This window comes from Cydia pomonella, chromosome 22 (genome assembly GCF_033807575.1).
Source record: "Cydia pomonella isolate Wapato2018A chromosome 22, ilCydPomo1, whole genome shotgun sequence".
NCBI lineage: Eukaryota > Metazoa > Arthropoda > Insecta > Lepidoptera > Tortricidae > Cydia > Cydia pomonella.
In genome coordinates this window covers 6,876,014-6,893,417 of record NC_084724.1, presented here as the reverse complement: position 1 = coordinate 6,893,417, position 17,404 = coordinate 6,876,014, and the positions used below count along the sequence as shown (strand labels likewise).

The window sequence follows — 17,404 nt, the reverse complement described above, 5'->3', positions numbered from 1 at the left end:
GGAAACTGGGAATTTCGTCTAGCGCAGAGTACCCAAAGTTGACGCTTTCCGCACGGAGAACAGAAATACTAGATTATTAACCAAGGGATGAAAGTACAGTACTCAAGACAAGAAAGATATAATTTTCTGTACACTTTTTAGAACAACAAAAACCCATTTTCATACCATGAGAAAGGAAAAAAGATTATTTAGAACCCCAAATTTAAAAGCTGACGCTGTGACACTTTCGTAGGACACAGGTGTTCAGTTGAGAAAAGGTGCATTTAATAAATAATAATAAATTCTTAACTTAGATATTTATATATATAAATTCCATTTATTTACATTTTTCACATATATTTCATAGTCGAGATACTTAGTTTCACAAATAATTTATCAAATTATCAAAATGGAATTAATCGACTTCAATTTTAAATGTTGTCTGTTTGTACTTGTACCTTCAACATTAACTGGGCGTATCGTAGGTAGATAAATACTTTAATAAACGGAAACCAATGTAAATCAGAAACTTTTAGCTACATTAAAAAAATGGTTAATTCCTGATTATAAACTTGCACTTAAATCAAACAGGTACAGATTTATCGACCCCAAATATCGATCAAATAATAATAACCATAGCCCCTCAAGGACTGGACACTTAAGGTCACATTGGGATAGCCCAGACCACCGCTCCTGATCCAGATGCTAGGGCGCTGCGTGTAGTAGCCCTGTTCTGTGGCTAGGATGGCTGATATCCTGGTAGAGGCGTTGCCACGGTAGATGAAGTCTTCGTACTGTATGGTGTTGGCTATTGCGGGCTTATAGACATACGATCTGGAATTAGAAAAGTTTTATATATAAATAAAAGTCTTTTTTACAACTGGTCATAAATTGGGTAAGATTTTTTTGCAATCGCCAATAATTGTTAGGGTCTGTTTCACAACGTCCAAGTTAAGACCTCAATAAGCTACTTGCCACTATCTGACGAATAAATTCATCGTTGCCGTTTCATAATCTTTAAATAATCTTAACTGATTAATTAGTTATCCAATACTTTATTTAGACTTTTTGAAACAGAGCCTTAATATAATTTTTAGTTGCAAAATTTCAGTTGTGAAACTAAAACAAGGATCGAACTTATGGTTGGACATCAACTTAAAAAGCCACATTTAAAACGCTTCATTTTAGGTATCTGAATGACTTCGTAAGTGTAACACAAAACACAATAACTTTCCTTTTACGATGAAAAAAGTAGTTTCTGGAAAAAAAGGCACCATTGAAAGGAGATATGTAAAACAGGTCAGGCCAGCGGCACTATAGAAAAGAGATAGTAGAACAGGCCAACACCCAAACAAGTCAAAGGGCACCTAGAAGTATATTTTATCAAAGCGTTTCGTCGCTTTTCTTCGTATCACCGTTACGTAGCATAATATGAGTGAAGTTCGCCTCCAGCGTCAAATGTAAATGAGATAACACCCACATCCCTTCTAAACTAAGGATGTGTCTCGTCACTCAAATGTTTTGCTGCGTCACAGTCAGTTATTACAAGATGGCGGTTTCAGGGAAATCAAGCATTCTACCGATTTTATTATCACATTTCTCGTTTCCACTAAGATATAATCTAATATATTTTGATTTAGTAATGGGATGGGCCTATAAATAAATAAACATTCTGACTTCATTTCTTGGGAAAAAACCTTAAGTACAGTCGCTATCAGATATATCGGATCGGCCAAGGTATTCACAAATATCTGAACACACACTCTAACGCCTTGACGAGGTGTGTTCAGATATATGTGAGCACCTTGGCCACTCCGATATATCTGATGGCGACTGTACATAAATTGACCTAGCTCCCCAGCAAGCTGAAAAAAAGCTTGTATTGACTAGAGGAAAATAGAATAATATGTGAATAGCTACTAACGCTTTGACAATAGAGGTGTATTTAGATATTTGTGAGCATCTTGGCCGCTCCGATACATCTGATGGCGCCTGTATATACCTAAACTGACCTAGGTCCCCAGCACACTGAATAAAGTCGTAAAATAAGGTCGTATCAGGGGGGCGAAACTGTTCCTTTTCGGGCTTTCACGGCTCCGTTCGGTTCAGCATTGCTGCGAACAATTATTAGGGTTGGCACAACTTGACGTCCCTTGCGTGTACGACCATAGATAAGATAATGACTTGAATTTTGACAACCCTAAATAGCCGAAACGGATAGTACTATACATAAGAAAAGGACAGCATGTTTCGATCCTGAATCGATGTCAAACTTCGATTCTGTATGAAGTTTCTTTTCTATACGGTAGTACTGTTACTTATTCTGTGGTCGTATCGAAACCTGTTTAAATTGATAAATTGGAATCGACCTCGAGACTATATTTATCACACGTGGCAGAGATGTTGCAAATGGGATGTATATGTCCCTCGAGGGTCTGTGTACTTTCCGAACCTGCTTCACAAAGTGACAGGCGACAGGTGACAGTGACAAGGAATAATTGTATCTACTATTACACACGATAAATGCGACATCTAAATGCTAAAATGGCAAAATAAAGTACTTGAAAGGATGGCGGGCGTATATTTAATGAGATTCCCGCTTTCAACCTATTCTTTGTTTTAATTTATTTATTTGAGTTAATTTAGCTCCAGTAGCGAATGTATTCCTTAATAATATACAAAGTCAAATTAATTTAATCCTAACAAATGCTGCTTACGTCGTGTCACAGAGTCATTTTATTGTTTTTTTTTTATGAAAACAATGTCATTTAAGATTAGGTAAGATAGCTCATATATTTGAAATAAAGACATAATGTTATTGCCATTATGCAATTTAATGAAACTATACACCGGTCGTCTCAAGGTAACAAGTAGGTACCTTAATTTTTATACCTAGGATCAACATAGCCTTGATTTTTTAACAGAATTCTTAAATTTGTCTAAATATTTTTATTTATAAATATCAACAACAATTTTGCCTATTACGTAACGGAGGCATGAATTTTGTACTAAAATGAATTAGAGTGTTCTTTCATATTTAAGCGAATATTATTAGATTTACCCTCAGCGTCCCTTAGGACCGGTACAGACGGACTGCAACTCGACTGCAACTTGTATGGGAACTGCACGTCGACGTTGCAGTTGGAGTGCAGTCGGCATGCAGTTCCCATACAAGTTGCAGTCGAGTTGCAGTCCGTCTGTATCGGCCCTTAGCTTCTAATCGATTTTCGGAATTTCGCTGTCAATTATATGAAATGACTGGAAATAAAGTTATTACAAATACACCAATTATTAAAATTATATTACTTCCATCACAGTACCTCGATCGCGCTCGTTGTTGAAATTGGTATGAAACAGATTTGGCACACAAATACTTTTTAACTTAAATCAAAAATAAATTGTAAAAGAGGTGTATCGTCAAAGAAAACTTTGTAGCCACGTAAATTTACTGTCATCTTTTGACACATGATTAAAACTTTTAAAACGCCATTTCACTTTGATCCTTATTCTTTCACTGATATGAGTTAAATTTGTTAAATATCAAAAAGTGGCGCCATCTTCCCGGCCACAACCTAAAGGTTATGGCCTCATCGCTCGAAAGGATCAAATGGCGTTCTAAAAGTTTTAATCATGTGTTGAAAGATGGCAGTACTTTGGCTACAAAGTTTTCTTTGTCAATCTACGTCCATTTTAAATTCTCTTTGCTTAAAAAAAGGGATGCAAAAGAAGTTGAAACTTAGGAGGCACGAAGAAAGAGCATGCGTCAGTGTTTCGTTTTCTACTCAGATTAAATGAAAAGTTTAGATCAGAATGTGGAATGTGTGTGAAATGTCATTAGCTAATGGCTAATTCTTCAAAAAGCGAGTAGGAGTTATCAATGGTTGGCAACGTACAAGTGGCTTTTCAATGCTGCCTACTCGTAATGCCTATAGGCGATGATGAGCGCTTCCTATTAAATGACTAGCTGAGTATTACATAAAAATAAATAAATAAATATTATGGGACATTATTACACAAATTAACTAAGTCCCACAGTAAGTTCAATAAGGCTTTTGTTGAGGGTACTTAGACAACGATATAATACATAAATATTTATAAATATTTAAATACATGACTCAGGACCAGGATTTGATCCTGGGACCATCGGCGTCATAGGCAAGGTCACTACCCACTGAGCCAAACCGGTAGACAAAAAGATCAAATTACCTGGACAACAGCCGGTCGCCGGGGTAAACAGCGCCGATGTTAATGTTGTTTCGTGCCGTCGCGCTCTTGTCCACCAAAACAGCGCTCTGGGCGATCACGGCTAGCGCCAGTAAGCTGAATAGGGTCTTCATCTGAAAATATTAAGGTAATTAATTATAGACAAGACAACAGAAGCTGTCACTCGGTTAGAGCCCCGCGTATTCTGATGCTGCAGCCTCAAAAATACCGCGCTGCTGCCTTCAGGGGAAGTTTTAGGTATCGGGCTACCAAATGTTGGAACAACATACCTCCACCAATCAGAGTATTAAAAAGTAAGCCTCAATTTAAAATTAAATTACGCCAATACCTATTAGAAACTCAAAAACGAAGTGCCTAAAACTTAACCCCACCTGACCACACCATTACCTGCCGTTACCTATCCACTTGCGCTCACATCTTATAAATTAATAAGTATAATAACTACGTGTCATATTTTCTTGCAAATATTTACAGTACCGACATACTTACAGTACAAATATATGTAATATGCATAAGTATATATTTATACATATAAGTACATTGACTAGCGCTGCACTGGTCGTTTATTAGTGTAGGTTTTAAGGTTCTGACGGAAGATCAGCGCAGTGGTCTCCGCAGCATTTATGCTGAGTCAGCGCCTATTCTTTACCACAACACATGACCCTCTACTAATATCTCTACTAATCTAAAAATAAGACACGTAATACATTGTTATTGATATTAGTGTCAAATTGTATGTTACTTTTTCTTTGTCTCTTGTAAATTTTCTTTTTCTCTTGTTATTTGTTTGTGTCACAAAGCATGTAAGTTGTGGTTGAATAATGATTTTATCTATCTATCAATCTATCTATAGATGTAACGGCTGAAAGACTAAAATAATAAACGTAATTAAACGTCCGGTGTGCTCTGGGTCTATTTTATGAAAACACTTAACATTAAATGCAATAGGAGTTTATTTTTATTTTATCAAATTAGTTAATTATTGAAAGGTTTCCATTTGTTTGAGTTTGATACATGGTTACTCACTTTAATGATACGGATCCTTGATAGATACGATAAGGCCTATAAAACTTGCGCAAAATAATTTAACTTCAGGTTTTAGAAATACCCATCAATACATTTTATAGGGTCTTTTTCAACCCTTATTCAAATTGTACTAAATGGTCTAATCGGAAGATCAGTGTTGGAAGCCACCAGCAACATGCTGAAATGAGGCCATTTCGTGGCACTTTATACTCTTTGTTTTTGTTATATTATGTAATGTAATGCGTCTTGTATTTACGAATAAAAATTATTCTATTATATAAATATGTATGTAAATAATACTAATGACTTTACATTATTGGACTACAAATTGTATAAAAAACCTGCGCCATCGGAAACTTAAGTATACTTAGTGTCATCCACGATGACGCGCAGATTTATCAAATCTAACCTTTAATAACATGACATTACGAGTTATGGCATGCGTTTTCGTGAATGACACGATCTATACTCTATAGCAAGATTTTATTGAACACACAGAAACAAACAAACATACGAATATTCAAAAGGAAATAAAAGCTTCCAATAAGTTTCAAACTCACTTTGCTCTGTTAAGAAATCCTTCACAGTAGCGTATGATTATATAGTTTTGATAACAATGGATCGTCCCGGGATAGTTATATACGAAGACTGTCAACTGATAAGATTGCACTATCGCTGATTCAGAGAAGTGCTGGTTTACAAATATCGCATGACTAAACTTGACACAGATTAATTTGGAGAAGTGTTTTGTCAAAAAAACGCTTGAAAATATAATGCATTCCATTTTTTTGTTTTACCTCTAGCTACAACGCTGGAGATCTTTAGTTCAAAAATGATGACACTCCCTAATTTATTACCTAAATCGTGACAGAAAACTTTTATCTTTTTTGAAAATATGCGACTATGATTCTCGTGATATCATTGTCTCCATCTTGGTTGGGCAGCAAGTATGTGCACTTAAGTTACTTACGAAAGCCACGAGTTGCTATTAAAATTTATTGAACAGGGGCTTTGATCGGGTTATAAATATATATTATCACTGGAAACCGTCAGTTTGCTGTTTCCGATTGAATTGTCAGCGATTTATAGCGCCATACTTCCTCTGCGAGCGTTCAGCGTGTGACGATAATAAACCGGTCAAGCGCGAGTCGGATACACACCATCCGTTCCGGTAAACTACCTTCATCATCACTATCTTCCTTGTGTTGCCCCAGCTTTCTGCCATGGGTCATGGGAGCCTGGGGTCCGCTTGATAATTAATCTAATTAATCACAAAAATTGACGTAGGCACTAATTTTTAAGAAAGCGACTGCCATCTGACCTTGCAACCTAACTGGGCCGTTATTGGGATTAGGCCGGTGTCCTTACGATGTTTGCCTTCAGCGAAAAGTTGCGCTGGTGGCCTAGCGGTAAGAGCGTGCGACTTTTAATCCGGAGGTCGCGGGTTCAAGCCCCGGGTCGTACCAATGAGTTTTTAGGAACTTATGTACGAAATATCATTCGACATTTACCAGTCGCTTTTCGGTGAAGGAATACATCATGACGAAACCGGACTAATCCCAAAAAGGCCTAGTTTACCCTCTAGGTTGGAAGGTCAGATGGCAGTCGCTTTCGTAAAAACTAGGGCCTACGCTAATTCTGGGGATTAGTTACCAAGCGGACCCCAGGCTCCCATGAGCCGTGGCAAAAATGCCGGGATAACGCGAGGAAGAAGATTTCGTACATAAAGTTCCGAAAAACTCATTGGTACGAGCCGGGGTATGAACTTGAACCCGCAATCTTCGGATTGAAAGTCACGCCCTCTTACTGCTAGGCTACCAGCGACCTTATTCGACCGAAAATATATCAGTGTTCATGTTATGTCGACTCCATAACAAAAGCGGGGATCTGGTAACCGCAGACATATACTCGTACAGTGGAAGTTGAATTTCCCGCGTAATTTAATATTTTACACCGATCTATGTAACTTGTTTTCATAGGTACATGTTTTCACGGTTAATATCCACACTTTTCCACTTAAGATACGTTATTGACGTCGTCCTTTCAAGGTCTTTTTATGCCGGTTTTACCTACTGTATGTATTATATATGAGTACCTAATTGATTTATACGACGTAATGTTTTAGGCGCGTTCCTACATAGTTACTAATAGCGGGAAGGTTTTATTCTCTGGGTATTAAGACCTTTTCCTTGGACACTTTCTTATGGGAGAGCAAGAGAAATAACATAACATAACACTTTATCGCACTCCTCAAAAAAGAAAACAATACAATTCACAACCATGTTTGCTGCAATTGCATCGCTCCGCAGACTTCGAAATTTCTTGCCTTACGCCACTAAAATTGCGCTAGCTCAATCTCTCTTACTGCCCATATTAGATTATGCTGACATTTGCTATCTTGACCTTACGCAGGATCAGCTGAATAAGCTTGAGCGCCTCCAGAATCTCTGTATAAGGTTTATATTTGGCTTGCGCAAATATGACCATGTGTCTCAGTTTCGTTCTCAGCTCAAGTGGCTTCCTATTCGTCTTCGCCGTGACTCTCATGTTCTTGCCCTCCTATATGGCATTCTCTTTAACCCCGCTACACCACCTTATCTCAAAGAGCGTTTCAAGTATCTCTCTTCTATCAGATGTTCTCAGACTCATATTCTTGCTCCTCCCTTATCTACTTCAAAATTTTATAATAGCTCTTTTACCTTCCGGGCTGTTCGGTTATGGAATGCTCTGCCAGTAGAATTAAGATTAGCTAAATCTCTCCCCATTTTCAAAAATCAGCTGAAACTATACTTTCTATCTCTACCTTAAGTTGCCATTTATATATTGTATATGTGTAAGTATAAATATATATATATTGTATTATATTATATTGTATATTTATTAGTATATTAGGTATTGTTTTAATACTTATATAAGTAGTGTGTGTTTGTATTTAATAGTCTCCATATTTAGCTCCTTGCACTACCTGTTGACTTTTGTATGAGTTCGAAATTTCCTGCTACCTAAAGGTTGTCTGGAAGAGATCGCTTTTAGCGATAAGACCGCCTGTTGTTACCTGGTTCTATTTTCCTTTAAAATTCATTTGTAGTTTTACATGTATGTAAAATGTATAATTGTTGGTGCAATAAAGAATATTTACTTACTTACTTACTTACCATAAAAGTAGAGGTATCAGGGCGTTTTACCACTAAAGAGTCTATAATAATGTTTACCTTGTTACTTCCCTCTCAGCATAAAATTTCCAACAGAAGAATGATGTAATAAGCCCTTTTCTCTTAAATATCCGTTTCGCGTGCTCAAATACGCGGAAAAACGCTAAACGGCCTGGTAAATAATCACAGCTATACATCTCCCCGCCTGACACACGCAGCGGCTGCACTTGACTTGATGGATGATTACGGGATTCCTGGAATTCCGAGGTTCCGGGCTGCTGGGACCACGTGTCAGCAGATTCAACTGACGCTTCTGTTGGGGATATTAATTATGAACGCTAATAAGTAACTCTTATTTGCTGCAGGGTTATGATTTTTGTCCATATATTTAAGAATGATTTATCGCCAAGTACAGTACCCATACTAGTAGTACAAGCTTTACATAGTTTAGGACTTGGTCGATCACTGTGGCATTTTCCACCAATATTTAATTATTCAAGAAAGTAATGATAATGTTGACAACATGCACTGACAATACTGACATGACCCTTTTGTGCATTGCTGGGTGGAGACCATTTCAGCTTCACATCTCTAATTCTGTTTTATTTATTTCTTCTTCCACCTTATTATCTGTGTTATTTGCATTGATGTGTTGTCTGAATAAATTATTTTTATTATATTTGTTACGATGTCCATCTTTTAGATAGGATACTGACGTTGGTTTAAATAAAAATGTTTTTCTTTATATTTTTAAAAATAAAATAATTCGGCTTATTTTTACTGAGTAGGTGTATGTTGTATTATAAAGAAAATGGGTCAGCCCACAAGCAAATACTTATTAAGAGATAAAGTCACGGTAGCGGTTTAAGTACCAAGTGAACCTTCTGTTTCCTTTATTATCTGTAGTAGAATGAGACAACAGTAAATGATCTACTTTGCGCTACATACAAAACTAATTATAATATTATCAATAGATCTTTACCGTGACTAATTGGTTCTATTTTAATGTAGATTATCTCTTTTGTTGGGAAATTACCTATACCTGTGGACACACCTGTTGACACACCTGTTGTTTGCGTGATAGACACAAGGAAAACTGATAGGTTGATAAATATTTACATTATGCAACTTTCTCATTCGTTTTTGACGAGGGCGTTTACCAGTTGGTGTGGTGAAATAGTGTTTTATGCAACCGTTGTTTAAGAGAGGTCAAAAAAGGCGAGTGGCGTGAGTAACAATTTGAGGCGAAGCAGAAAATTGTTAATAAAGACTCCACGAGTATTTTTTGACTCGGTTAAACAACGTTGCATACAATACTTTTTCTACGACCAAGCACTTACTATGAAATAAAATTGTGAATTTAACAAATATTTTTCATGTCATCTATCGCGATTTTGAAGGCAGCAATTTTTTTGTGACTTCATGGGTCATGGGCCATCACTGATATTTCTTCAGAGTTAGACACAAAGTTTTAGGCACAATACATGCCTATGTCCTTCAGAATACTGTATGAAATAAGATCTTTTTCGAGCAAGTGTGATGAAAAACATAGTGTGTAACTCCGGGGATAAGAATATTGCAAACTCAAGTCTTGCTCTCGAATAATTTATAATGACCTCATTTGCTAAATTTCACTTACCCCTCATTGCACATTGTACTTAACTAGGGATAAGCTAGACCAGGTTACAGGAGATAGATATTTTGATTATTTTGCCAACGTAGTTAGTTAGTGCTTCTGGGAATTTTCCGCAAGTCGACAACCATTGTACCTATTTTGCGTGAAACGAGGCAGTGCTACTCTAACCACCCCAGCTACACCACGAAGCCTAGCAATGTTTTCAGGTTGCTAGCTGCCTCCTTTAGTGTGCGCGGGGTCCCTAGGTATTTGCTCCTGTATACTTCTACATGTTTGCAGTCTAGGAGAATGTTTTTTGTTGTTTCTCCTTCTTCCATGCACGCTCTGCACATGGATGGGGCCGTCTGTTTTACCCATATTGTGTAGGTGTTTGTTACGTGTGTTATGTCCTATAAATAATCCTATAATATTTTCCCCATGTATTTATGGAGTTTTTTTTTTTAATACAGATGACGGTCTTTCATCTAATAGGATTTTTTACTAGACAACCTGAGGATCAAACAGAAAAATGTCAGGGTGGGTGCAATAAAAAGGCATTTTAAAATATTACATAACATATATTTATGACCTTGACTGTATATAAGGAGAATACAATAATAAATATGTCAAAAATTTACAAGAATAGGAAAATATTTGTGCACACGCTAATATTATATTATTACGAGTAGATCTTACTGGAGTTCGAACCCATGGTCCAAGAACCGCCATCGTAGCAGGCTAATAGCTAAAGAGGTCGTCAAATTTTCAATCAACATTGTCAAACAATTTTGAACCTAAAACTAAACTGCTTAAAGTTCGTTTTCCAACTCACTGTCCCGATCGTAGAGACTCCACACTTTCATGAATTGATTCGCGAACGTTTCTTCGACTCCTTAGAATCCGCATCTCGAAATTGTCTCATAAAATTATTAGCCCGCTCCAAATCAAGCCTTTTGGCAGATGATAGCGAATCAAAGCTCATTTTAAAAAGGTTAGGTATTTTAAATATGGAATGGTAAGATCTAGTTTCGTAAATGAAATATTTAAATAATTATATTATTTAATAGTTTTGCGTTTTACTGTCAGTGAAGTTACTTTGTTTGTAAATTACATATTTTTTATGATATTAGTAGGCCTGTTTAAATGTAGGATTTAGGTCTTCTCGGCATCTGTAACACAAGAAAATCATTGTTAATTTCGTTAAGCGCTTCTTATATTATTACTTATTTATATTATTATATGTTATCCTTTTTGAAGTCAGTTTTACTTTTTTTAAAGATTATCTCAGATATTTTTTATTTTGAAATTTAAAAAAAAAAACTAAGTAAAATTTTATTTATATGACGCTATTATGGAGTTGAAAAAAAAACAGTACATAAAACAAAACAAAGGTTTCCGAAACAGTGTTCTCCGATTAAGAAGTCTCACAAAAACCCAGATCCTTGGTCATCCTACCCTACTTCAAAGAATGGAGTTTCCATTTATCTTGCTTCCACGAAGTTGGAAGTTGCCGGACAAATTGCCAACCGTTTATAAGCGAATTTATATCGTGGAAACGGGACTTCTATAAATAACTGGATGAAACCGTGTTAACAAAAAAAATTGGGTCCAAACCTCGGCTCGTACCAATGAGTTTTTGGAACTATATGTACGATATATCATTTGATATTTACCAGTCGCTTTTCAGTAAAGGAAAACATCGTGAGGAAACTGGACTAATCCCAATAAGGCCTAGTTTTCCCTCTAGGTTGGAAGGTCATATGGCAGTCGTATGGATTAGTTGCCAAACGGACCCCAGGCTTCCATGAGCCGTGGCAAAATGCCGGGACAACGCGAGGAAGATGATGGTTTTCAATGAACAAGATACTAGGTGATTTTAATAATTTCCTCATAGGTGATGTGAAAAGTAGTATGTTTCGTATGGTAGCAATAGTACATTTCGATGCTAGTGCGGAAAATGTCATTATTTGATTTTTTTTTTATTTGATTTGATTTGAAAAATAAGTTTTTGAAACAAAAAAATTAAATTAATAATATTTTTTTTAAGTATACATCTTACAGTCTACAGCTTACGGAGCCACTAGTTTGAACGTTTGGGTATTTCGTATAGTCTGTCCGATTCCTAAGATCAAGTGCGCCATAGTAAATTCAAACGCGCTAGGCAACTTATTGGAGATGCGAGATTGGTAGAGGCTAGACTGCAGAGCCTAGAACACCGTAGAAAGGTAGCCTGTTTATTGTACAGGTATTGCACAGGATACATTTCGGGGAGTGTGCGATTGGGATTACATATTCTAATCCCCCCATCTCCGTTCTGCCACCGCGGGACTAGACGCGGACTTGCATTTCACCCTTACGTCGTTACTCAGCCGCTGATTCGCACTGAACGCTACGCATCCAGCTTTATCATGCGAACGACTAAGGAGTGAAATTCACTTCCTGCAAATCTGTTCCCAGTCTACTATAATTTGGATCTTTTTAAATCTAGAGTGAATAGACATGTTTTAGATAAGCATGTTCCATCCATCAGCGCGCGCACATGTGCACAGTTTTTATACCGGTGTATTGTGATATTTGTGATTTTACTAACAGGTCAGGACTTAGATATGGATCTGATCTAATTCTTAACCTGTTATTAAAATCAGAATACCCCTGACAGGCCAATGACGGCTTGGAAAGTAAAACGCCCTGGAGCAGAAACGTGTCACAATCAGCCCGCTTTATAAATAAACAATGTGTCACTTTCAGAGCATTAGAAATAAAAAAAGGGTACTTACCTACTTAGGATGCAGACATTTCGTAACTTCTGCAACCAGAAGATTTAAACATTCCTTCTCATTTCTTTTGTGATTCAGACATACTATTAACTTTACAATAGAACGCCAAAGACATTTAATGAACTCATGATCCATGGGCTCAGGCAGCTCCAAGTCCGATGGGATATCTTCAACGGCCGGAATACAGGAGACCGCAGCGAAGACAGATAATAATAAACCAGAAAAAATTATGGCGTTCATTTTGTTATTACTTCACGAAGCCCGAGATGCGAATTATTAATTATTCTGCGCTAAAGGCAAGTTAGGTTGTGGTGAGCTCGAAGATTTGAAGGAGTTTAAATACATGCTAAAACTCGACTGTGCGAAAACAACAAGCTGCGAAAAACACGCTATTAGAGACCTTGTTCCAATACAAATAGAAAAGAATTTGTCAGAAAAATAAAGCGGGTATATCACATTCTGGAATTCAAGATAAACTTGGAGTATTTCACAAATTCACTTGCATTTTTTACTTTGATATATGCGTTTGTTTGAATTTTAAATATTTATTGTATAAAGGTATACCTAAATATGAACACGTGTACACCCGTCTTTATCAATATGGAACGGTTGGTCTTCAAGGCTAAATAAATTATATAGAGGGAAAAATTAAAAAAAAAACATCTAAAAGTCCAAGAAGAACTGATCAGTTTCTTATCCACGTTTCTTTTCATGTCTACGCATGTTTTAAGATAAAGATAAAGATATTACAATGCGTTTATAAACGTCAAAAAAGCTACGCCGTCTCTAAACCAACACCTCTGACCCGAGAAGATTCAAATCCCTCCTAAATTGCAGGGTATCCCAATATGGAACTCGACGGGACACATCTTTTCAAAAAATCTTATAACTAACATGCATTAATCATATTTTGTGATTTACAAATTGTTGCGTGCATAGAGGTGGCAATTAAGAGGCAATAGTTTTTTTTATTGGCATGAGGTTATGACTCATTCATTCTTTAGAGCACATCACACTGTACAAGTGGCAGAACATCCACAAGGAGGCAAAATCTCTCCTTAGACTTAAGTTTATCGCTTGTATGTTTGGAATTCGATTTAGGCCCTCAGGACCAAAGAGCATATAATCATTACCTCAGCACACGGCACGTAAGCGAATGTCAGAGACGCGTAAATGAGTACGCGCGTAGAACGGGAACACTACGAGCACGTACAACTTCAAACAAGTCCGCACACGAAGCGTCGTCGTAGCGTAGCGTATGAGATTTCTGTCGTTATTACGACAGGCGTAGCGTAATACACGCGTAAAAAACAAAACTTCTAACATAATCTAACCATAAAAAAATCTTCATCTGACGAGTAAGTAAGATCGGCGATACATCCGCCGAAGACAGACGCCATCTGACGCCAGCACAACATGATTTCAACTAATAAGATTTCACTTATAAAACGCTTGATGCCCAGAACTCTACGTGTCTCGTACTCGTAATGTTTTTACGATACGCTTACGCGACACCTTACGCTTACGCTCTTTCGACTGAGTCCAATTTTTCTTAAAATCTAGATTTAATCATAGGCTCCTTGAAAAATATATTTTACAGTACATATGGTGCTACTTTACCGCACTAGTGCGAAAACTAGCATATTACGTTGCTGTGACGAACATTTAAAGGGCCATATGTACTGTAAAACGTTGTACGATACATGTGCGAATAGGTAATTCGCAACTCGTGTCGATTTAAAACACTCCCTTCGGTCGTGTTTTAATTTATCGCCACTCGTTTCGAATATCCTATTTTTCGCACCTGTATCGTTATGTACTATTATTACATTAAAAGGCACTTTAGCATTTTTTCAATAGCTCGAAATAGCTTAACATTCCGTTAATCGTATGGCATTTTAAGAATACTTGGTAATTTTACCTACACGTGTAATTTTATAGTTTTTATTTTTAGTAATATAATTGAATAATTCCTTTGCCTTCAAAGTTGAATATTTTTTTATTATGATGCACGTGTATTAACTGCATTGTTTTATATAATATACCGAAGCGCTGGTGGCCTAGCGGTAAGAGCGTGCGACTTGCAATCTGGAGGTTGCGGGTTCAAACCCCGGCTCGTACCAATGAGTTTTTCAGAACTTATGTACGAAATATCATTTGATATTTACCAGTCGCTTTTCGGTGAAGGAAAACATCGTGAGGAAACCGGACTAATCCCAACAAGGCCTAGTTTACCCTACCCTAAACTAGTGCCTACGCCAAATCTTGGGATTAGTTGTCAAGCGGACCCCAGTCTCCCATGAGCCGTGGCAGAAATGTCGGGAAAACGCGAGGAAGATGTTTTATATAATATACCAACCGACGGATACATCATACCTACTTACTTTTCAAAGTGTCCTAGATACGGATTTTGAAGTAAATTGCTTGTTAAACTATAAATATTTTAGGGACAGTCTTCCACAGATCGACCTAGTCATAGAAGCCCCCATGACTCAATAACAAATATCTGTATTCATCACACAAATAAATGCCCTTACCGGGATTCGAACCCGGGACCATAGGCGTCATAGGCGGGGTCACCTACACTATGATACACTGATACCACTTATATTCATTATTATAATTTAAAGTTTTTGATTCAACCTACGTATTTACAAATTTATTCACAATACAATACAAACCCGCATAATATACTTTTGTGAAACATTTGTACAATACTTTTCAAATTGCAAAGACAAGTATGACAAAATAAAAATCCTACGTTGCATATCTGTACCCCTAGTGTAAATTTTATCGACATCATAACGTGACGAACGCGTTTGCGTTAAGTCTCATTTTGTATAGGATTTTGAGTTTCCAAAACGTCCCGCTTGGCGCGCTCTTTCTAAATCCAATACAAAATGAGACTAAACGCAAACGCGTACGTCACGTTTCAAAATCGAATTTATTTACACTAGGGGTACAGTTATACATAAACATAATAAAACGTCACCATGAGTCTATAAAATATAATTGCTATAAACTGTTCCTCCTACTACCAATATGTTATATACTTACGATATCACAGCTGCACAATATCTGTGACAATTTGTCCGTATTCTATCTGTATGGCGCGTGGCGCGTCGCCAAACATTCCTAGTCAAGTAGTCAGAGAGTCGACGACGATCGATACTTTCTCTGTCTGTTCGATTTAAATTAATATCGTAAAATATGATATCGAAGGTGTCTTTGCATAGATTTAACCGTGATTTTACTATATATATTATTAGGAAACTACAAGTCGTATCGATATCGGAGTTGTAACTTTTTGTTTGCGATGCAAAATTTTGTAAAAGTAAAAGTAAAGGCGAGATTCCACCGGTGTGCGGCACAAGCATATTCAATACAAAAATGCTTGTGCTGCTCATTGCCGTACACTGGTGGAATCCCGCCTTAAGATATGATATGTATATTCGTATCTATATACTAATATAAAACATAGAAAAGAGAAAATGCAACGTATTTGCCTCATCTCAGCATAATGCTGGCGACTTATAGCGCTGATATTCCGATGATATTTTTGTAATTCAATTCAGTCATTTATTTCAGACATAATGAGCCCATATTATTAGTTAGTAATACAATAAAATTAATCTTAATATGCAAGTGTTAGTTAAATACGCATAAAAACACCTACCGCCTGTACGTGCAACAATGACTATTTCTATCTTTATTGCCACAAAAACAATATAAAATGTATGGAAAAAAAATACAAAATAACTTAAACTTAACATAATTGTAATTTTGTTATACGTATATTTTATATTGAGGCAATAGCACACTGCCAAATTTATATACGCCGGGGGTCTGTAGTACTTTATTTGATTATAAATATTTAAATTACCATACAATGCGGCCGGTTCCTTGCTCTTGGTTACTTCTTGCAAATGTTCGATAACATGATATTTTTCACACCGTCCCTCGAACCACGCGTTCGCAATTTTACTTTATTGGTTCTGATTTTCAGAGCCCACTCGCTGAACACGACAAAACCTTTAATTTGGTTACACAATATCGCCCCAGCTAGTGATATTACATTTTTTACATACGGATTTTCGTTCCAATTTTAAATATTTTCGTTTGGGAATATTTGTAAACTCTGGAACCATTTCGAACGGAGAGAACCGAAAGCTTTTTAAGAGCAGAATATTTTTGTCGCAATATTTTTCGTAGATAAAGAATTTAACATAGACACAACTGGCTAACATGGAATTATTCATAAACGTCTGTCAAAAATTATAGGTAGCCAAGCCATTTGCGCTAGAACAAAAAGGTGTTATGGCATTAAAAAAAATGTAGGTGCGAAAGATTATCGTCCCATAGGAAAATTGAAATTCGTGCCTTTTCTACTGAAAAAATTGTATGTGATTAATTGTCGGTCTTGCTATACTCTGGCTGGCTGCGCTGGTGGCCTAGCTGTAAAAGCGTGCGACTTGCAATCCGGAGGTCGCGGGTTCAAACCCATGCTCGTACCAATGAGTTTTTCGGGACTTATGTACAAAATATCATTTGATATTCACCAGTCGCTTTTTGGTGAAGGAATACATCGTGAGGAAACCGGACTAATCCGAACAAGGCCCTCTGGGTTGGAA

At 36.8% G+C, this 17,404-nt stretch overlaps 2 protein-coding genes and 1 long non-coding RNA gene across 5 annotated transcripts in view; 1 reads left to right on the top strand and 2 right to left on the bottom strand.

Annotated features, from left to right (window-relative positions):
• LOC133530085 (calbindin-32) overlaps positions 1-17,404 on the top strand; it is a 175,314-nt gene that overhangs the window by 117,702 nt on the left and 40,208 nt on the right. The window lies entirely within an intron of this gene.
• On the bottom strand, positions 282-5,921 carry LOC133530118 (uncharacterized). 2 transcript variants are annotated; one of them, XM_061867957.1, is made up of 3 exons: positions 5,790-5,921; positions 4,186-4,316; positions 282-813 (listed from the first exon to the last, which is right to left on the bottom strand). In XM_061867957.1, exons 2-3 carry the CDS (start codon positions 4,314-4,316, stop codon positions 579-581), a joined length of 366 nt encoding a protein of 121 aa, XP_061723941.1. In that variant the 5' UTR covers positions 5,790-5,921; the 3' UTR covers positions 282-578. The 2 variants fall into 2 exon arrangements, with proteins under 2 accessions (XP_061723941.1, XP_061723942.1); XM_061867958.1 differs by lacking the exon at positions 5,790-5,921 and adding an exon at positions 5,230-5,375.
• Positions 10,554-15,506, bottom strand: LOC133530095 (uncharacterized). Its single transcript, XR_009801253.1, has 2 exons — positions 12,774-15,506; positions 10,554-11,165 (listed from the first exon to the last, which is right to left on the bottom strand). It is a non-coding gene; the product is annotated as an uncharacterized LOC133530095 (long non-coding RNA).